At 37.0% G+C, this 24068-nt stretch overlaps 1 protein-coding gene across 2 annotated transcripts in view; it reads left to right on the plus strand.

Annotated features, from left to right (window-relative positions):
* Positions 1–1608: 1608 nt before the first annotated feature.
* The window catches only part of LOC126175530 (uncharacterized protein C16orf52 homolog B), a 68973-nt gene continuing 46513 nt past the window's right edge, over positions 1609–24068 (plus strand). The window contains exons 1-2 of one of the 2 annotated variants that reach the window (XM_049922360.1): positions 1609–1886; positions 12562–12774. In XM_049922360.1, the coding sequence (XP_049778317.1) occupies positions 1778–1886; positions 12562–12774 (322 nt within the window). In that variant the 5' untranslated portion in view covers positions 1609–1777. The remainder of the gene's footprint in view (positions 1887–12561; positions 12775–24068) is intronic. The other variant, XM_049922361.1, reaches the window with a different exon arrangement.

Consider the following 24068-nt stretch of genomic DNA (forward strand, 5'->3'; position numbering starts at 1 on the left):
CTCCTGAAGCGCCTAAACAAATCTCTATTTGTTATGCAAATTTTGCCAGACATAGGCGATATAGAAACAAAATGATTAGCATACTGTATTTAATTTCATTCCATAATGTCATACAGGATTATTTTCTGAAGCAGCTCATCTAAGCTAAAGTTTTCCAGGTGCAATACGAACTATTTGCGGTGTCAACTTGAGAACGTTCTGCGGAGGGCTGTTTAAGGTACTGGAGATACTAAGTACTGTTTCTCAATATATTTATTCCTTATTGAAATTTATCATTAAAAATGATCAGTTCGTGGAATCAACACTAGAAGTAAGAAAAACTTGCACAAGGATTTAAAGTCACTTCCTTTGGATCAGAAAGGTGTCCAGTATTCAGCAATAAAAATTTTAAATAACATGCCAGCTCCCATTAAAAGTTTAACTAATATTAAAGTTCAGTTTGAGAAAGAGTCTAAAGAAATTATTGGTGGCCAACTACTCCATTGATGAATTTCTTAACAGAACCAATTGATGCATGAATGTTGTTAATAGTATTGCGTAATGTGAATATTGTGTACAGTCTGTGTTGAACACGTTACTTTGTTGACGAGTTTTATATCCTTTTAAATGTAAATAAGCTATTTTTTGATTGATTCCACATCCACAATGGCGATTTCATTGGGGATTTGTGGAAGCTACAGTAGCATATCTGTTCTTATTTTATAAGTACTTATTGTGAATTCTTGTTTTCTAGTATCTTCCATATCCCAGAGGATCTCCTCACTATGGATCAATTGAGAAGTACATCTAATCTTATGTAATCAAAGATAAATCAGGGTCAAAAATACATTTTAATAAGAAATAACACTCAAAGACGAAAATACTGTCTGCTCCGGCAAACTAACCAACACCTGGCATGTATAAATATCATCTGCAGAGACGTCACTCTTCTAGGATTTTAGAATCTTAATGCTTTCGTTGATCTAGGCATTTAGAATAACTAATTTTTAGTCTAACAGCTGCTATATCACGCATGGGGGCTATTTTACCCTTATAATCTACAATTTGTACAGTGCTTGGTCTCATAAATTACGAAGTTTATATGTCTCGCTTTTTTGTGACATATTGAATTTATTTATTTATTCATCTAAAAATCTTTCAGGATTATGGGATAGGCCTGCAGCATGACTTGCAAATATTGCGCGTGCACACACACTCACACACATACACACACACACGTACAGGCACACTCTTACAGAAAACTAAAGGTAGGTTATTATTCTTGTATTTCCAAAAGCTGCGAAAGTGTAATTGCCGACCAACGTTTTGATTTTTTTCAGTGATAAAACGAAAACACACTGAAATCGAATGGAGTTCAGCAGCAATTACTCCACGATAGCTGCAACAAGGTACTCGTAGTTCGAACTACGGCGACCAGGAAACAGTGGCTGAAGGAAAGTGGCGTAACAAATGAAAACAAATTTGAAATTTTTGTGTCGTGACAAAAGTTGCGTCGCTTAAGTTGCGCCACTGAAAACTGTGAGTTCCATGGAGGTAGAATGATGAGTTCACACATACAATATCGTTGCATTGCAGTATGCCACTAGCTGTGGCGACACTTTTTTTGCGCATGTAAACCTCGCTTTATCGTCCATGGTGTTTGACCATGACAGTTAGGTGACAGATGTTGTTTGAAAGCTTGTTATGACTTTTGTGACATATGTGTTCGACTGATCCTGCTCAGCTGATTTTTATTTTCTTTTGATTTGTTAACCCTGTGATCTACACAGACAGAAACATGGATAAGCTGACACTCATTTCGGGAACCTTGTTTTTAGCAGCTGATATATTTGCAATAGTAAGCTTGGCTATGCCTGATTGGATTACAACGGAAGTTGGAGGTACAAGTTAGTAAAAATTAATTTCTCACCCCTGTGCAGAATTTGCTGTTATGATATGTCATACTCTGCAGTGAAAGGTACCGCGGTGAAAATTTTACATTTATTAACGACGTTTGTAATTAGTAAACTATTCGCCCATAGCATGAAGTGTTGCATGTCTGTTAAACGTTATCGAATACTTTAATGCTTCGCTTAGTGAACAAGTAATCTATTTACTCTGTTAGACTTTTTCATAGTTGATGTTACATCAAGTGCATGTCTATTATATGTCGTCTCCAGCACTCTCAGAAAAAATTATGACAATAGTGCGAGAAGACAGGAGGAGTGAATTGCTAGTTTACTTATATGCAGTACTCGGTGGCTGAAATTAGTCAGGATACCTGTTATAAGGTCGTCTCTATCTCGTAAATAGCGTAGTAAACAATTACCCAACTGATAATCGAATAACAGTACATTTGGTTTACTTAAATAACCGAATAACAGTACATTTGATATGATTTGCTTAAATCTCACGGGGTTATAGGTTTGTCGTCATAATAAAATTATTGCCGTAAATGATTTAGGATACCTGAATCAGAATGGCTGGACAGAGCAAATTCCGTCCTTCTGATTATTAGGTCTGTGCGTTAACAGCTGCGCTGCCTCATTCGGCTTGCCACTGTTATACAGTGTTCTTTGAAGTACACATTTTGCTTCAGGCAACTTATATAAAACATAGCTCATAGCTCCTTCTTCATTGTTGTGCACAGTAAGGACACCTGCTGGTGACTCCTTGATCATGAAAATGCCCCTATGCTTTTACATTTCCTCCAGTCTGTTTGAAAAACTGGCTCCAGGGCCATAAACAATTATACCCCATGCACATCTTTATCCCCTGTCCTCAGTACATCTAAAATACTGAGTCAGCATCCCCCCTATGATAATTGAGATGTTGAACTCAGGAGAATGACAAAACATCATACAGGTTCCATATCAGTTCAGGCAAGCTAAGAAAAAAATCTTACCTTTGTAGGTGCTGATTTTATTGTAGAGTTTTCGGAATTTTCACAAATTTTGGAATCAATCAACATGTTGGTTGGAATTCTCTCTTACCCGTCTTTCATAAGAAATAAAATTCAGTGTGAAATAAGGCTAGCTTTTGATGTAAGAGACCAGTGTGTGATAACGTCGTAATAGAAACTGGTTTAATGTGTGGCAAAATTTTCAGTTGTTTAGAAAACCTGTTCAGATGAAAAAAAAAAAAAGGTGGAAGTTCTCCTTTTCGGGAAATGCAGTACTTGATAGTAGTAACCGGTGGTAAAAAAAAAGTAATAATAATAAATCGTTTTTTTTTTTTTGGGGGGGGGGGGGACCAGTAAGCTTCAGCAACTGAACTTGACACACATATCCAAACTGAGGATAACATTGTACTCGTGAAGTTATTACCTTTCAGTTTTTCCCCAAAATCACATCCCCCAAGAAACAATGTCAATTCAATGCAGTAAAATAACATTTTCAACCTGACCATCTCAGATGTCTTTAAAATTTGATGCATTCAATGACCCAGATAAGAGATGGAAAAATACCAATTTGCAGGTGTGTGTTACAACTGTGAAGAAAGTTATACTCCTGTAAAGTTTGGAATTAGTGCAAAATTTACATGCGTCTGTCACAACATAAATGACTGTAATTCTGGTTCTAATTCAGTTACAATATTGAAAATGGTACCTTCTGAAAGCTAACAAATATACCTTTACATTGATATGCTACATGGCAAGTTTCTGAGAATTTTCATGCTACGGGTCATTGACCTTTGACCTTAAATATCTCAAAACACCCCATCTTCAGTCTTTTTTTAAAAAAAACATATTTAATTGCTCCCGTGTTACTATAAGTATGGTAAATATCAAGATGGCACACGAAAGGCATCATGCACAAAACAATAATTTGTCAGCATCAGTACACTACCAAAATGAAGAAGGGAACACACATATATGAAACACAAATTATGATAAAGTGCAATCTATAAGTAATATTGCACAAAAATATGGATTACATTATTATAATGGTATTATGAATTATTTACATTACAGTTGTAATGAAAAGGCAATGAAAAGTTATTAGATATCTCCTCACAATTCTCCAGCTAAGTTGTTAATTTTCACCACATCTGATGCAGAGAGACGGTATGCCCTTCCAGTTGGTGTCACTGGATCCCTTCTTGTGATAATGTCACATTTTCTGATGATGTAAGTGTCCGGTTTGGCAGGAAACACACATGACTGAGATGGTCCATGTGGATGCTTGTTGACCTTTACTTCATCTGTTTCTTCACATGTTTGTAAGACGTATGCTACCCACCAATGACTGTCATACATACAGGCAACAAATCCATGTATATTTGCTTACAGCATTTCGTTCACCATAACAATCAGTGACTTTTTCTCTACTCACTAAAGCAATGAAGCTTATGGGTACCTAGAATCGTCCTTATATTTTTGAAACTTTGTTTCATCTTGGCTGTATCTTCATCAAGATGGGAAACTGATGTATAATGGAAGACACATGAAGGAATAGTTTCCTTGCACCACTCAAAAAACTGTCGTGATGTCAAAATATGATTTTTGTAAGGTTACTTGAGGCTGGCAAGTCTTGCTAATCTTTTTACAGTCCCTGCTATCCCATCACAAGGTTCTTTATCATGTGCTGTAGCAAAAAAAATGCCATTCTGCTGTGACATCAAAATCTTCTTGATGATAGGACAGACTCGTAAAGTTCTTTGTGTTTTTGTATTGGGCAGCACATCCATTCGAAAAGTAATAATGTGCTTTGGATTTGAAAACTGACATTTTAAGAAATTGATGAAATTTGTGTGGAAAGAATAAACACACACAGGATCATGCTGAAGGCAGTCAGATATTTCCACGTATGATACATGTCGTATTTCATTAATGCTTGAGTCTCTGTAGTAAGCTACCAATGGATGAATTGTAGCCTGTGAATTATTCCAGTGGAATCCTTGTATCTCATCCTGAATGGTGAGGAAGTAATTTTCTGCAAAGTCACAAAGAATAAGAAACTCATTTACTTTTAGACCTCCTTTAGTGATTTTACAGAAATGTGACTGCTGCTGGGAGATAAATGAGTGCGGTAGGAGCTGTTGCAACCTTAATGCAAACACCTCAATGAAATCGTCTGTTGACTTTGTTATAGCCTCTAGAACTACCCTGCCTGTAGTTCACGAACACTTATATGCAATTTCGTCAATGCAGTTCTTACCAAACACACCATACAGATAATCAGTTAGTCTTGTCACCCCTGGACAATTGGGACACGAACCTAAGAAACATGCTGGTACTGCAGGATTGCATGTAACAAATGCTACGCAGTGCTTGTATGATGGTAATGTGTGTTCGTCACTCTTTGTTAGTGCTGTAAGTTTACAACCTTCAATCATTAACTTGAAATTCTGCTGCAAGGCGCACACACACAAACAGCATAGGTTCCACTGGCATTGACAAGAACATAGTGCTTTGGCTGCAACTCACAAAATTTGGAGAATCTATTATTTACATCTAGGTATTTATTTTTGAAATATGCATACAGTTCCTTAAGGTTGTGCAACACTAGCTGCTTTTGTTTATGTACTGTAATTCCATTTTATTTCACAGACACAGTTATTCTTTGTGGCATCATACGGCTCACGTCAAGATCACACACACTCTGAACAGTTTTCTCACATAATGTCTTACCTGGCTTTGGATTTGGTGTCACTAATATACCATGTTCTGCCACTAACTGTTTTGCTCTGTGCCGTGTAATCTGAAGCAGAAAATTCTTTCATAGTTTTCCTTATACTCCAACTCTTTGGAAATACAGTTAGAATTTGTGTTTTGTTGCACATACGGTCTGAATTGTGAAACTTATCTTTCAGCTGGGTGGTAATTTCACTTTCTCCATTTTCACTCTCTTCTTTTTCCGGTTGTGCCACATTTTTTTCAATTTTTGCTTTGGGTACTTTTTCTCACTCTGGAGACTCTTTTTCTTCACAGGAGATTCACCTAAACACTGAAGGCTACTATTTAAAGCATCAAGTGCCAGATCTGATGCTACTTCATCTTCACTTAAATCTTCTCTGGAAGTACCTGGCATAACTGAGGCAACATTTGCAGTGATTGTTGGGTTTTGCGATGTTTTTTTTGTACATTTACTGCAAATTTTTCTGCCTAACAGTACATTAGGATATTTGTTTATCATCCACTCCTCAACATTCCTTAAATTCTTCTGCACTCATGCATGATGTTCATCCCTAAACAGATTGCAACAGTACAATTTTGACTTGAAATCAGTTTTTTACTGAATATTACTTTACAATACATTTACACTGCACTTTGTTAAACAAGCCACAGCCATAAAACATATGCAACAAAATTTGCATAATATATAGAGATCAGTGGACTAATGGTGACTAGTTGAAATAAGAGTCTCTCTGATTGGCTGTTCACTAAAATAGGCTAATGTTGATTGGTGGAAATAAAAATCTGTCTGATTGGCTGTTCACTAAAACAGGCTAATGTTGATTGTTTGAAATAAAAGTCTCTCTCATTGCCTGTTCACAGCTAGAAATATTAAAGAACTGGTCTGAATAAAAGTAACTGCTTTTGGCTGGTGTTACAGAAAAAACTGGATACCCAGCTGCTTACTGCATAATGTTTTGTGCATGATGCCTTTCGTGTGCCATCTTGACATTTACCATATTTATAGTAACATACTGGACCAATTAAATATATTTTTTTCAAAAAAATTGAATATGGGGTGTTTTGAGATATTCAAGATCAAAGGTCAAGGTCAATGACCCTTCGTATGAAAATTCTCAGAGGCCTGTCATGTGGTGTATCAATGCAAACGTCTATTTATTAGCTTTCCAATGGTACCATTTTCATTCCTGTAACTGAATTAGAATCAGAATTACAGTCATTTATGTAGTGACACACACATGTAAATTTAGCACAAATTCCAAACATTCTAGACCTGTAACTTTCTTCACAGCTGTAATACACTTCTGAAAATTGGTATTTCTCCATCTCTTATCTGAGTCACTGGCTGCACCAAATCTGAAAGACATCTGAGAGGGTCAGGTTGAGAGGTGCATTGAATTGACATGGTGAACAATAAAACTTTAAGATTCTCTGCTTGAATAAGAATATTATCGATTTGTTTAATAGTCGTACATGTAATATTCATGCAATTAGATCAAATAAAGAAAAAAATTGTATTGATGTAAGGAACGGTAGAGAACAAGTGGATAGTTCCAGTGTGCTTTATCACTGGGTGTTCAGCCTTGTTGTGTCTGTGGAGCTTGAGCGACAGCTGATTGCGAACTCTGATAGGTGGGCTGCTCGAGGCTGGTGCCAAATGGATTGTGGCAGCTGCTGGATGTTTGGTTAAAAATGACCTGTCATGTATGTGTGGCTGCCAGCCTGTTTCTGTCGATTTCCTGATGTTAGTCGATGTAACAGACAGAGAGCTGCAGGAACGCACAGTAAGCACCTTACGGCTTATGGCATTGCATAGGCACATTCTGGGGATACAGTACCATGAAATGGACGTTGAGCTCAATGTTGAACTCACTAAACACTTCTCTGTCTTGTAAATATGAGATAAAACTGTAAGTTTGTTTGAGTATCATCCATGTAGGAAAATGTTCAGAATAACTTCAGTTTGAAATTGTTAACACTTGTGCAGTACTTCCAAATGCCGGTCTTGCATTTTAATGAAAAACATAACTGATATATTTCCATGTCCCTTTTTCATCTACTCATGCATGATGTCTCAGCTGAATATGTTGTAAACAATCTCATGATGCCAGTCTGGTCAGTTTGATGTAGTATGCCTATTTTTAGCAGTCTGTGAAAGTTTTTACATCTGCTATTTAATGACATGCGATGCAGCCATCTTCATTTCTGGCAACTCACAAGGATACGACCCCAAGGGTGGGGTTGACTTTTTGAAACCATCCATAGGGCTGTGTAGTTTAGACTACCAGGCATTGCTCTCTGCAACCATTCACCCTGGTGAAGTAGTTGATAGAAAAGAATTTCTTGCGATCCACTAAATAATTAGAGCCCTGAAATTCCTCATTTGTGTTATTATGTGTATGGTGCAAGATGAATTTATGCTTTAAATGTTTGAATGACATTTATCATAAAAATGTACACCTTGTAGCGAAAAATAGACAATACTGAACGGCCAAGACAAATAGATTAATTATCTTTTTTTTTTTATTTTTAACTGTATTTTTTGCATTTAAGTATTGCACCAGATAGATAAAAAAACATTTTTGTTAGATTGTGTAGCTGTTTCTCAAGAAAAAGTCCTAAGGAAATGAAGAATGTGAAAGTAATAAGGAATGGTAAATTTTATTCTGATCATTACCTCCCTAATATTGAGGTTGAGCTCCCACCTAATAAAATAAAACTAAAATAAAAAAAACCTAATAAAGTAGAATATACAAAGACTTATAACAAAAGAATCAGTCCAGGAGTATCAAGACAAATTTGAACATGGCAAATGACCAGAATTGTGTAAAAAAAATTAAAAAGCTGCACAGAAAACATTTTGGGTCCATCAAATATAAAATATGATGAAATGAAATAAATTAAGAACGTTTAAGAGAGAGAAAATGGAAAAAATAGAAATAGTGAAAAAATTGAGTACTGTGGTCAATATTGTCAGCAGAGAAACAAAACAGCAATGGTAAGTAGAAGAAGTAAGATATTTTGAAAATACAGAACTTGCAGATAATGAGGAAACTTTTGGAAAAGAAAGAAGCTTTGACTTTTACCAGATATTTAAGGGCATACTCAAGCCATATTAAACTTTCTCTCTCTCTCTCTCTCTCTCTCTCTCTCTCTCTCTCTCTCTGGAGGGTAGCCTTGATATATCCACTACATAAGAAAAAGCAATAAACAAGTTGTTAACAACTGTGTAGGAATTTCCTTTCTACCAGTTAAATATAAAATATTTTCCAGGATTTTGCTAAACAGAGTAGAAATAACACTGGATAGCCATTTAGGTGCATATCAGAGCAGTTTTAGACGGGGGCAGATAATGTTCTGAGCAAATATGTAATTTGAAGCTGATCATTAGCCACAGATTACTGAATTCAAAAGATCTTGTAGTAATATTTCTCAATTTCAAAAAGGCCTTTGATTCCATTGATAAACTATAGATACAATAAACTGAGAATTAAGTGCAAAGTTTAACTTAGCAAATCTAATTTGTGAAACACATATAGACACTGTATTGAAAGTGAAATTTATGAGAGAAGTATCTCAGTCCTGTGAAATAAGCACAGGTGTGTGGCAAGGTGATGGTCTGTCTCCAGTTCTTTTTTGACTGTGTTGTAGGAGAAATAGCGGATTTGGAATGAAAAACTGATTTAATATAAGTCTTCACCAATAAGGTGCAAAGAGGGAACAAAAATATTGGAATAAACTGCCTCTCATATGCAGATGACTTAGCTATATTTTCTGAAAATGTGACATATACTGTAATATAAATTAATCTTTTAGAAGAAATAGCCAGTCGGATTGGCTTCAGAATTTCTGCAGCAGAAAAAAAAAAAAAAATTTCACAAACATTAAAAATGCACTGAAATTTCTTGTAACAGATTGTGGGCAAATCAAAGAAGCTAAAATTTTTTAATTTATTTGGAAGATAATCCAAGAAAATGGTTTGGAAATAGCTGCTATAGAAGAAAGGATACATAGAATGAAATGGGCATTTGGTATAACAAAAGACAACAAGAAGTGTATGCTCAAAATGCAAAAATAAGGCATTACATTAGAATAGTGAAACCAGAACATCTACATGCAAGTGAATGTATAGCATTAAACTGTAATTTACATCAGTTAGAAATATTGGAAAGGTGACAGAATAGGAAAATATTAGGCCAGTGAAAAAACTATGGAAGGTTGAAAATTACATAGTACTGATAGAATTTATTGAAACATAGAAAACATCAGAATTAATGAGGAAAAGAAGCCTGGTGTTTTTTGGACATTTATATTGAATGCAAGACAGTAGAATTACCAAAAAGCTCTTCAAATATTTGTGAGATAAGAAGTCAACATCAAATTGGATAGGTGGAATAAAATAACATTATAAAAAAATATGAAATCTGAAGAAACTACTGACAGAATTATTAAGGAAGAAAAGTACCGAATGTGGAAGGATTCCAAAGTAGGAGAGGGAATAAAACTGGTCTGAAGTAGTCAGAAGATGAAGAGAAAACAGAATGAACAGGTGAAAGAGTAATGGAAGAAAAAAACAGAACAGTGAATAAGGAATTGTAATTCTCATGTGGTTCTTAGGTGACCCATCTGAGAAGAAAAACAAAAAAAGTCACATGGACAACAAAGATTCCAAATGGAAAAAGAATGACACGAAGTAAAAAATGAGAGCAAATGAAAACATTAATACAATGATTAAATTGATAGTGCAAAAATTTAGAAGTAAAAAAATTTAAACTAATTCATTGAATGAAAATAAAGACCACAGTCATTTTGATACAGATGAAAAAAAGTTGGAACTTGACATGATTGAAACCCATCAGCTTCAGCATACCATCTTATCTGCTAGGGTACAGTGCCAGTTAAAAAACTGTTGTTATTTTTAAGGCTGCAGTGCATGTCAAGAACTTTTTTGTCGGTTACTCACAGATGAATTCCTGCAGATGTGATTGACTGCAGGCTGTGATACTTGGCAACCTGACCTACGCAGTGATATAGGTTATTTCAAAAAGTCGGTTTCTCCCCAGTGGGTATCTCCCTGTCAGTAGTAAATGTTTAGCAACTACTCAGTTTACAGAAATTGCTCCACATTTCTACTTAAATTTGTATAGCATTAGTCTGTCAACTTTTACATTGACTCTGCAGATTATTTTGAAACCTAATCAGGGAGAGATTACACTGAGATGGTACGCACATTGAGAGTTATTCAGGAGGAATGTCTTGTAATTTGTTATTTGATTCTGCATATGAAAATAAACTGCAAAGTCCTATGAACACGTGTCCAATTTTCAGTTGTTACGGAACTGGAGCAGGTTGACTACTACACACATCCTTGAATGATTATGAAGACAAGTGTGAATATTACTTACCAAAATGCAGTGCAGGCACTGTGGTCAACAGGATAAAGGCGAGACATGGCTGATCCATCTGCGAGAAGTGTGGGGGTTTTCCAACAGAAGGCAGCATTGTGATGTTACTCCAAGGCAACAGTTTGTAGTGATTCGAGAATTTACATGTAAATTCTGGAACCACTCGACATTCTGCCGCCTCGAACATGCCATATTTTAAAGATAAGTGCGAGAGAGAGCCTATTTACTGCGCAACATGTCTGTGGTGCAGGATGGACGTTGGTCTTGGGAGGATACGAGATGCTTCACACGAGCGACGCCGACAAGTGTTTGCCGATAGAACCAGTATGGAAAGTACAAGGAGTAATTATGTGTTATTCCTTGGTGGTCGAATAATTGTAATTGTTATAGACAATTGAAACAGGATTTGTCTAGAGACACAAACTTAATCTTGGTGTTAGACTTGCTAGAAGCAAGACCTGTCTTTGAATTTCTGGTGGTTATTAAACCCACCACATTGTAATTAGACTTAATAGTATCTAATGGTTATCGACACAGTTGACTTGCAAGAGTTTGTATGCTTATGTGAAACTTGTGGAAATGAAAATATACCTGAACTGAACTGAAAGTATTATGAGGGTACTGAGTTATTTCGGGCACATTAGCTGTCAGCTCGATATTCTACAAACACAATGGCGTACAGTACATTCTGAGGCCTTGTACCCATTTCACATGCAGCCTGTGCAGACCCATTAACTGGCCTGATCTAACTCCATTAGACTATTGTTTATGTGGCTGGTTGAAGGGGTATGAATACTCTACGAAGGTGGATAGCTGTGAAGAAGTTATTGCTCACATCATTGATGCTGTTGCTTGTATTAAAGACTGCTGAGATTATATTTGAGTGCAACACACCCTCCAACACATTGACAAGTGCATTGAGACTGGTGGGAGATTTTTGAACACCTCTTATAGGATGGATTAGTCATCTGTCCTACCATTATTCTGTCCACCACCTTTTTGGCAAGTAATATTAACACTTGTTTTCATAATCATTCATGACTATGTGTAGTCTTCAGCCTCCTCCAGTTCTGTAATAATTGAAAATCAGACACATGTCCATAGGACTTTGCAGTTTACTTTCTCATGTAGAATCACCTCTCAAATTATGTGGCATTCCTCCTGAATCACTCTGTATAAAATAATTGTAAAAGAAATATGGAGATGACTTATTTAGTGTAACTTTGTTATGTAAAGCATGTATTGTGTATTGTGTTACAAGCATGTGTTATGTTATTCTGGCATTAGTGTAGATCATGTTTGGCATTTGATTCATTGCGTTTTGATTGTAGTAAACAGAGGAAAAATAACTCTGTAGTTGATTATTATGTGTGCGTTTGATTGTTGATAAAGGAAAAAGTAAATTTATGCTTTCACAATAGAGACCTTTTCATTTTGCATGCAAGAAAATTGCAAGTTTATAGATAGAGATAGCTGTGATAGGTTGTAAATTTCGTGAATGACAGAATATTTTATCACTTATTTTGTTTTTGTATCCAGGCGACACGCGTTTGGGTCTCATGTGGACATGTATGACACTGTACAACAGACAGCCTACCTGTTTCACACCAGATCTGCAACCTGAATGGCTACTTGCTCTCGTCTGCATCTTTGTTGGGTGTATATGTATCACAACTACTATAATTCTCTTAATATCATCTCACTGGGACAGGAACGTTGTACCATATGCAAGATGGGTTGGTTTCACAGCAAGTAAGTTACAACCATTTTTATTTTTATGAGTAGTTAGTTACGGTTATCCATTTAGAAGGGAATGGATATGATTAAAATTATGTGGATGTTGTGAGAGTCTTAGCCAGTACTTGTTCAACAAGTTGAGTCACGGTTTTGTTATTTCATGGGAGTGTAAGCAAACCATGAACCACTTGTGCTTCAAAAACACATGTCAACAAAGCAGTTTAGCTGTCTTCATATATTAATGTAACTTTCTGTATTTCTGTATTGTCTGTTGTACCTACACTATTACAGCATTGTAATTATTGTTAGTACATCTGGATATTGGTATTGTTACGATAAACATTTAGAATGTTCAGGAATAATATCGTGCTACAGCACTGAAAAATTAAGAGTTTGTTCACTAGCTGTAATGCTCACATTAAAATTAAAGTTTGGTCCATCCAATCCAAATACTAGCACATGTTTAACTGACTTGTGTGATCACCAGACACTGAAAATGTTGTGCAAGAAAAAGGTTATATAAACTTCAGACGTTTCCAAAATTGATTGTGCTCACTCTAATTTACCATTGCTCTGATCCTGGAGTTGTGGATGTAGCACTGGATTCATACAAGCAGATATCATTGGTGTGTCACACCCTTATCCTTGAGACACATATAAAACTGGGTGGTAATGCTCACCAGATACATGGTATTAGATATGCAACATATACCTACTGGGTTTGCCAAAAGGCAAGCATCTAAAGGAACCCAGGGTTTGTAACCTGTGGGCTAGTGAGTGCCACCAGTCCTCTGTAACTGTAATCTCTAGGTATACTCCAGTAACCTCCTTAAGGTGAGATCTGTGCCAATAGGTTGAATGGTTGTTAAAGGTAAAATAGTGTTGATGGGCAACCTCTGTGGCACTGTCCGCATCATGAATGATTAAAGTTTTTGCAGGTGCGCAATGTAAGATAACGTGTGTATGTTATGGAAACAGAATGGCCCTCAAGAAATCTAAATAATCAGTTACCAGTGGAATGAGTGGGCCATGGAAGATTTTAACACTCTCCACAGAGTACCTCAGATGAACAAACCTCATTAAGAAGAGGGAGATGTCCAAAGGGTGAAGAAAATGATATGCTAGTATGTATCAGTTAAATAAGAAATTAAATTTCAGATTCAGCAAGAATGGCTTTATCACTGGGACAAAGCAACAATGGTTAGATGTGTTCACAATTTCTTCCCAAACATGGAGTGCAGGGGATTAAAATACATGGAGCCCTTCAGGAGACTTACTCATTGTTAAACTGGACACAGATCTTGTTCGAGCTAGCTGCAAAGTATAAATTGAAGACTAAGCAAAACATACGGGTGTGTTTGTGAAGGATCTCTGGATCATGTGGTGTAGGAGGATAATAGACACTCAGTAGTGGCGGATTATAGTTGGGATTCCTCCCAGAAATGTGCAAGAGTTTGTGAGAGGATGAGAAATCTACCAAGCGGAAAGGCTAATTGGAGCAACAAAAACAGAATCCTAGGCAGCTGCCTCACAAGAGCTAGTCCCAACAGTACGAGCAAGACTGTGGGAAGAAGAAACATCTGTGAATCCTGTGCATAAATAATAATAATAATAATAAAAAACATGAATATGAAGATGACACAGTCTGAGGACTTCCAAAGACATTGTTTATAACTGGTTGCCAAGAGGGCCTCTCATGGCAGATCACGGTGGTTGCAGGGACACAAATCAGCTTTGGCAAGTACAGTCTTGAAATGTGACCCAGAGTGCTATATGCAGAACCCTAAGAAAGAAAAAACCACATCAACCATGTACGTGGTAAGATGATCATCATCAGTCCATCTGCATATGGCTGGCTGTCTCTGGGCACCCACTTTCCGTGATCACAACCTGAAGTGTTGGAGCAAGTTTGAAAAAAGAATTAAGTAACATTGTCATTAGATTTTTATTATGACGGACCTCAAAAAGTAAGCTACACACTATTTTGGCAGGCCAAATAACTTTTATTGAGGAGATACAATAGTCTCAAAGTCTTCATAAAGAACGGCCTGAATGTTCCACCTATTCAGTTCCTCAATGATAGAAACATGTTCCTTGGTCGTGGAGCCATTTGAGAACCACCATTTGAATATTCTCATCTTTGGAAAATCTCTTTCTTCCCACATGTTCTTACTGCTTGCCGACAAGGTGGAAGTCACATGGCAAAAGATCTAGACTTGTCGATCAGTATCAGTCATGTCAGTGGGGACATTGCCTAATTGTTGGACTATTCCAGTATGGGTGTATGCTACATTGCATTTATTCCATATCTCACCAGCAGAATTTTTTGGAGAACATTTCCAGTTGCCGCCCCATTTCGAATGCGTACTGTGGTGTCCTGTTACTTGTACTGCAGCAGAGCTATGTCTACAGGAAATCCGGAATATGTTGCACAATGCTCTTTGAAGTCCCAACATATCTTATATTTTCTGCAGTTAATTAATCATTTTAGATTTTCCCTTTTACATGTATTAATTTTGTATTAATTACATATTAAGTATCCAAAACACCTCACTTACTGATTTTAAACCAGATCAAAATCTCTGGATAATGTAAGGTTGCCTCCAAGAGAACCAGAGGAAAAGTATTCTGGGTAATCACACAGTGTTTAGTAGGCAACATTGAAATGTCATGTTTCATTACAAATATAGTTATGTATTTAGAAATTACAGTCTGCGGTAGCATCAAGGCTATAGGCTATTCAAAGGCTGCTGTACCAGTTTTCTGCATTTGATATTCAGTTATAATAAATAAATAGTACACACTTGCGTGAGGACCTATGGAGCTACTTATCACTAATTGTATGTGTGCAAAGCAGCTGTTGGGACTCTGCAAAAAAACCACCTATTAGAAATATGCGTGTGGCAAATATTAATATTTCACACCAAAATTGTAGTAAATTACTGCCTTACATTCCTAAGAGGCCCAGAATTATTTTAAATTTTATTACTTTTAGAAAACAAGTTACTCTGTGATTTTTATAGATATTTGTTTCATGACCTATTAGATGTGTATCCCAATATTAACAGAGTATGTATGTCAGTTCAAACAGGGAGGATTCTTTGGTTACTCAGTAGCAGTCTTTGATCTTCGAACTCGCCCTACTAGATGTGTTTATGGTGTATCATGTTGACTTCTACATTCAGAAGGCAATGGAGCAGATGAGAAAAGACCATGTTATGTTTCTCATCTGCTCCCCTTTTCAGACCTAGCAGAGAAAATCATCCCAAATATACAAAACACTCTTCATCTGCTACAACAGGACAGGAAGGAAGTAGTATTCTGCTGCATACTGAGGCACACAGGAATAAGATGAAATGAGCGAACTAATATGACAGCTATTGAGGCAAGTGAGGGTGACAAAATGGAACAATGTGCCGTTTGATACAGACTAAACACAATGATAAGCCTAAGTTCATGTACACACTGGAAGAATTATGGCTGGAAGAGGATAACAGACTGCAGACTGAAATTAACTCACTATCTGTGACATTCTTCCTTCCACCCTCCTCTTTCCTTTTTTGTTCTGGTAGGAAGGTCCAGCTGTTAGAAGTGCCCCCAGTATACTCATTTCAGTATGTTGTATTTCAGTCAAGTGCATTTTATACTCTGATAAGAGGGCAGCCGTCTTTTGAAACTTACAGCAAGAGAAAAGTGGTAAACCTTATAAAATTTTGTTTTTTTGTCCGGGCCACAGCCGAGGATTTTATGTTGGATGTTTTAGTGTGTTGCAAAGTGGTTGATTCATCTATGTATCTGTTATAGATCTTTCCTTGCTTATTTTCTCATTTCGATTAGAAGCTTTAGAACTGATGAAGAAATTGATTTTGAAATGTGTGTGATCTCAGTTTTTAGGGAACTGGTATATTTTAATGCGTGATGATATTTTTATAATTTAATTTTATCACTTTTAACTACATTCTTATCATAGGATTAATGTAAGGGCATTCAGTCCTAGTTGTTATGCATTCAAAAAAATATGTGGAAAAAAACTAAGCTTGGAAATAAGACATTCTCTTTATCAATATTATGAAAAAGTTAGTTGCTACTCACCATATAGCGGAGATGCTGTCTGTCTCTGCTCTCTCTCTTCTCTCTCTCTCTCTCTCTCTCTCTCTCTCTCTCTCTCTCTCACACACACACACACACACACTCTCTCTCTCTCTCTCTCTCTCTCTCTCTCTCTCTCTCTCTCTCTCCAGCTGAGAGAGACTGTGGTCATGTGTGTGTGAGAGTTGTGTTTGAGTGCTGGCACACAGTGGTGTGTGTGTGTGTGTGTGTGTGTGTGTGTGTAGATTAGATTAATACTAGTTCCATGGATCATGAATACGATATTTCGTAATGATGTGGAACGAGTCAAAGTTTCCAATACATGACATAATTAATTTAATTTAACAACATACTTAGGTTAATATATCAACTTTTTATTTTTTGTTTTTTTTTTATTATTTTTATTTTTTATTTTTTTAAATATTTTTTTTTCTTAATTCATATATAAAAATTCCTCTATGGAGTAGAAGGAGTTGTCATTCAGAAATTCTTTTAATTTCTTCTTAAATACATGTTGGTTATCTGTCAGACTTTTGATACTATTTGGTAAGTGACCAAAGACTTTAGTGCCAGTATAATTCACCCCTTTCTGTGCCAAAGTTAGATTTAATCTTGAATAGTGAAGATCATCCTTTCTCCTAGTATTGTAGTTATGCACACTGCTGTTACTTTTGAATTGGGTTTGGTTGTTAATAACAAATTTCATAAGAGAGTATATATACTGAGAAGCTACTGTGAATATCCCTAGATCCTTAAATAAATGTCTGCAGGATGATCGTGGGTGGACTCCAGCTATTATTCTGATTACACGCTTTTGTGCAATAAATACTTTATTCCTCAGTGATGAATTACCCCAAAATATGATGCCATATGAAAGCAATGAGTGAAAATAGGCGTAGTAAGCTAATTTACTAAGATGTTTATCACCAAAATTTGCAATGACCCTTATTGCATAAGTAGCTGAACTCAAACATTTCAGCAGATCATCAATGTGTTTCTTCCAATTTAATCTCTCATCAATGGACACACCTAAAAATTTGGAATATTCTACCTTAGCTATATGCTTCTGATTAAGGTCTATATTTATTAATGACGTCATACCATTCACTGTACAGAACTGTATGTACTGTGTCTTATCAAAATTCAGTGATAGTCCATTTACAAGGAACCACTTAGTAATTTTCTGAAAGACAGTATTGACAATTTCATCAGTTAATTCTTGTTTGTCAGGTGTGATTACTATACTTGTATCATCAGCAAAGAGAACTAACTTTGCCTCTTCATGAATATAGAATGGCAAGTCATTAATATATATTAAGAACAACAAAGGACCCAAGACTGACCCTTGTGGAACCCCATTCTTGATAGTTCCCCAGTTTGAGGAATGTGCTGCTGATCTTTGCATGTTATGAGAACTACTTATTTCAACTTTCTGCACTCTTCCAGTTAGGTATGAATTAAACCATTTGTGCACTGTCCCACTCATGCCACAATACTTGAGCTTGTCTAGCAGAATTTCATGATTTACACAATCAAAAGCCTTTGAGAGATCACAAAAAATCCCAATGGGTGGTATTCGGTTATTCAGATCATTCAAAATTTGATTGGTGAAAGCATATATGGCATTTTCTGTTGAAAAACCTTTCTGGAAACCAAACTGACATTTTGTTAGTACTTCATTTTTACAGATATGTGAAGCTACTCTTAAATACATTACTTTCTCAAAAATTTTGGATAAAGCTGTTAGAAGGGAGATTGGACGGTAATTGTTGACATCAGATCTATCCCCCTTTTTATGCAAAGGTATAACAATAGCATATTTCAGTCTATCAGGGAAAATGCCCTGTTCCAGAGAGCTATTACACAGGTGGCTGAGAATCTTACTTATCTGTTGAGAACAAGCTTTTAGTATTTTGCTGGAAATGCCATCAATTCCATGTGAGTTTTTGCCTTTAAGCAAGTTTATTATTTTCCTTATTTCAGAGGGAGAAGTGGGTGAGATTTCAATTGTATCAAATTGCATAGGTATGGCCTCTTCCATTAAAGCCTAGCATCTTCTAATGAACACCTGGATCCTACTATATCCACAACATTTAGAAAATGATTATTAAAAATATTTTCAACTTCTGACTTTTTGTTCGTAAAGTTTTCATTCAATTTGATGGTAATACTGTCTTCCTTTGCTCTTGCTTGACCTGTTTCTCTTTTAATAATATTCCAAATTGTTTCAATTTTATTATCAGAGTTGCTGATTTCAGACATGATACACATACTCCTGGATTTTTTAATAACTTTTCTTAATATAACACAGTAGTTTTTATAATGTTTGATAGTTTATGGGTCACTATTCTTTCTTGCTGTCAGATACATTTCCCTTTTCTGGTTACAAGATATTTTTATACCCTTAGTAAGCCATGGTTTGTTACAAGGTTTCTTACGAGTATATTTAACTATTTTCTTGGGGAAGCAGTTTTCAAATGCATTTACAAAAATGTCATGAAACAAATTATATTTTAAATTGGCATCAGGTTCACGGTACACCTCATCCCAGTCTAACTGCTGTAGGCTTTCCCTGAAATTTGCAATTGTTAAATCGTTGACTGAACGTACTACTTTGGAGGACTGTTTAGTATTGCTGAATATGTGTGTGTGTGTGTGTGTGTGTGTGTGTGTGTGTTTTCCATGTCTTCGAAACATGGGTGATGACTGTTGGTGATTGGTGAGGGGGTTCAGCGATAGAATTAGAAATACATTAACAAACTGCTAAGTCTTCTACCCTAGTCCCAAACACCATCACCAAGCAAGGTGGCACAGTGATAAGACACTGGGTTCATATTGTCATGTTGTAATCACTACCACGTCCAAGTCCAGTGAAGCCCAACACTTAGTACTGAAAGAACGGTTATGATGGACAGACAACAGAATGATATTCTGGATGAAGAGTGCTGAACTTTAAATTCACTTTGTATGTTAACCTATATATGTTTCCTTGACATCAGGGCAGCTCATTACAAGCTTCAAAGTTCAACTGAGCGCCTAGGTTGACTACTGGAACTCTTGTCATTGTGATGGTGAGGATAACATCGTCTTTAACAACAAACGACTGCCCAGAGCAATATTTCATATGTGGGCTTGTTGGAATACCTTTGTCAATGTGGAGTTTTAATCTTCCACAATCTTGTGGCTGCTTGAGATGCCTGCAAAAAGTCCCATCCAAGAATAACATAACTACATTCTGTTAAAACAACAGATTTGTAGGATTCTGTTCTGTCCTTGACAGCGATTCTCGCAATACTTGTTCCTGTTGGCTAAACATATTTCCAATTTGTGACCTTCAGCACAATGTCTTTCATATCATGGAACATAGTATTCCTTAGCATGTAATGATAAGCATTGGAAATGACAGAATAGGAAGCCACTGACTCGACTAGAACCTGGACAGGTTGGCCGTCAACAGTTTTGGTGAGATTTCCTGACATCTTGATAACTGTCACCCATGGAGATTTTTCATCTATGGTGGCTTTATCTTTATACCTCACTTAGTTTTCCTGAATTTGGGAGTTGGGCAAGCAGCATGTACCTCTGTATGGTGACTGGGAACAGCTATGGCATCTTGAGCATCAATCTTGTCCAGAGTATGATGATGAGGCTTTGTTCCAGAGGTGATCTATAATCATCAGATGTTCTCTGGTTTGAACAAGACTGTTGTAGTGGTGCTGCAATAGTCATTAAATACTTCTCTTCTTTCTCTGGAGTAGTTTACAACATGTCCAGCAGATCAACAGTGGAAACATACAGGTGTGTTGTCCTCTGCCCTCCAAATGTCTGTTCTTTTGCAGGGCGATATACCTTGCAGAGAAGTTGGTTGTACCTGCATTGGTTGGATGCTGGTTTGTTGTTTGATGGCTGCAACGGAAGTCCAAGTTGTTTGAATCCATTCTTCAGGGCATGTTTGACTGATAACTGAGACATTTGCTGAAATTTGATACAGCTCTTCTTCAAGATTCTCTATTACCTCCTAATGTATGGGCTTGATAGTAACAGCTTGTATCTCTTGCATACTTGGTCCAATGTTTATGGCTGTTGTAAATTGCTGTATCCCTTCTCTTATTGTCTGGTGCCTGAGAGAGGCAAGGCAAGGTTACAGTGGATTTCCACAGCTGACACAGGGACCACATTAAGTAGTCAGTCATACCTCTTTCATCAGACCCCTCTTATTTGCATTTCTTTGATGTCCTTGCATCACTTGAATTCCTTAGTTGTTATGACACCCTTCACCAGAAGAGATTGGTACATGTCTTCTGCACCTAACATCAAGTGTGAAATTTTGTTATCTTGTGGGTTCACAGAGTGCTATAGGGCAAAAACATTCTGCATGTAAGACTGTTGCTTCCCCGTGATGATGGATCCAGTTCTTCAGTTAAGTGGACTGGCTGCTGCTTGTCACCAAATATTTCATTCAGTTTGGCCTGGAGTTTGTTCCAGCTATCAAGGTTATTTTCATTGATCTCGAAGTACTGTTGGGCTGTGCCATCCAAGAAAAAGTGAATGTTTGCCAAACACATCATGTCATCCCATCTTTTCTATTTTGTGGCACAGTCAAATTCTTTCAGCCATTTTGTTGGGTCCTGCCAGTGTCTTCAGAAAACAATGCTGGATGCCTTACATGCAGCTGTCTTACTGCTGGTTTGGAATCCATTTGTCTCCTGACTATACAGACCTTAGTAGTGATGTAAAGCTTGTATTTCGGCTCCTATCCTTGAAAGCAACAGTTCTTACATGTGTAATTGAGGCCACAGTGATGTACACATTTTAAAAAACCTATCATCTCCACCAAACAATGCCACATCATAACCAGGGCCAACTCCAATTCCAAAAGCAGAGCCATCAGTGAAGTAAAACACTTAGCACTGGAAGTACGGTTATTAGGAACACAAACACACGCACAGAACAGGACTGCCTCCCAGATGGATAGTGCTGCTATTCACACAGGCATAGAATATTCAAGCATAACAATATGCAAACATAAGAAATTCTGGTGACTGGATTTGAACTGGCGACCTGCAGCAAGACAGTTAATGATACTAACTGCTACTCCATATTGCGTGTGGCACAGCTTACAGCAATGTTAAGGGCAGCATTCAGATTCCTACCAGCCACCCAGATTTACATTTTTCATGATTTCTCTAAATCACCTAAGGTGAATTCAATTATGGTTCCTTTGAAAGGGCTCAGCCAATTCCCTTCTCAATCAGAGATTGTGCTACAGCTTCCATTACATGACCATGTCATTGATGTATGGTGAACAGGCAATGCTCAGTGTGCACTCCACAAGAACCCTGGATAGTACAGCTTAAGCTAAACTCGAAAGACGATTCTGCCATTGCGTTTCCTGTATTGGAAGACATTAATGCACATAATGTTCTATTAGGCTTTGCCACTATTTGGCCTAATTATGATGGAATCACAGAATATAACCTCTTGCCTAATGTTTGGCATATTGAATGATGGTGAATCAATCACTTTTATGATGTACAGTCCAGATTCCATTACCATTGGGAGTAAATTGAGAGTAGTAGACTGCCCCAGACAGCTCAAAGCGTTAAAATTCCCTATTCTCGATCTTCCTCCTCCTCCAACAGTGAGATCAGTCCAACATCCATAATTTGTGGATAAAGTTTTTGTGTCTTGTTCTTCTTTCAGTCTCTAAACCACTACTACTCACCAGGATATGCTAACCCCTAAATGGCTGGAAGCCTTGGTTTGAAATGACCTGTTTCAAATTCTCCACTGAAAGCACTTTTATATCTGTACTTTAAGCATTCACATTGTGCTCTTAATTTACCAGAACTTCAGACGAAGAACACCATTCTGAATTTTAAATTCTCAGGGGTTCTTGGCCCAGCCTTTGTTTGGCAAGAGGTTTAGGTGCCTGCTCTGTCTGTATGCTGCAGAATATAGGTGTGTGAATGATCTGAGCATGTTAAAACATCTCAGTGGCGAAAGTGAAATGCAGATTGATTCAGTCTCTGATTTGCAGGCAAGAGGGCTGTCATGTCGGTTGTTTCTTGACATCGGCTCTGTGTTCAAATGGTGTTTCCACATGGCAATTGTTATTCTTGGCAAGTGGTGCATGCACCCACAAATAGTTGAAGTGTCACTCATCCAAGTTCTCATTTTCCGGAAGAGACATTAAGTGTAAATAAGGCTGGGTGAATATTTGAAGTGTGATCAGTTGCTAGCAGCTTGGAGGTACCATCATTCATCCATTGGTGCAGAGTGCACATTGGTGTGTGCACTACATCAGCCAAGGAGAGGCACACAGACAACAATGCTGCATCAGGCGCCTGCTGCTGCTGCTGCTGCTGCTGCTGCTGCTTCCAATTGCTCTGCTGTCCCGACCAGCCGTGGCTGGCATGAAGCGAGCCACACCTGACACGTACAATTCTTGTTCTGGTGACTGAGCAGAAAATGATGAAAGTCAGTAGTGCAGCTTAACATGGGAAGGCCATGCACTGTAGCATGTTAGATATCTGATAACTGGAAAGAAAGGGCATCAACTTACACAGCATTTAAATGATAATGCCAAAGGGAAAATGGCAACAATTAGAGAAGTGGTGAATATACAACAGCGGTATGAAGAGTGGATGGTATTTATTGAAAATGAATTTTGAGGACAAAGATGACACAGACAAGAACAAGCAAATTAAAAAGTTATTAAAGAAGAAAACATTGCAATGAGTGATAGAGCAGGCAGTGTGAATTAGCAGCTTGGAACAACTATTAAAAAAAAAATCAGAAAAAAACAGAGAAAATGTATCAGGTTACCTTCCATTCAGAAGGCTATTGCACTCAGCGACTGTTATATTGACTTGTAAATAATAGATTTCAGCTATCAGTCGTCATTTTTAAATTTTATTGGCAGATCTAGATTTCTGCTAGAAACTAGCCATTCTATGAACTGTGGATGAAGCCCGACCAACAGGCATTACATGCATTGATCAAAAATTATAGTGCATTGAGAATGGCTAGTTTCTAGCTGAAATCTAGCTCAGCCAATAAAATTTAAAAAGGACAACTGATAGCTGAAATCTATTATTTACAAGAGGAAATGTCTGTAAGTGCAGTGCTTTTGATGCCGCTTAATAGAGGTACAGCCAAAACAGTTTCTGCTGCTGAAATTGCAGTAGCACAAACTGTACAACAAAATACTTTATTCA

Source organism: Schistocerca cancellata, chromosome 3 (assembly GCF_023864275.1).
Source record: "Schistocerca cancellata isolate TAMUIC-IGC-003103 chromosome 3, iqSchCanc2.1, whole genome shotgun sequence".
NCBI classification, from domain to species: domain Eukaryota; kingdom Metazoa; phylum Arthropoda; class Insecta; order Orthoptera; family Acrididae; genus Schistocerca; species Schistocerca cancellata.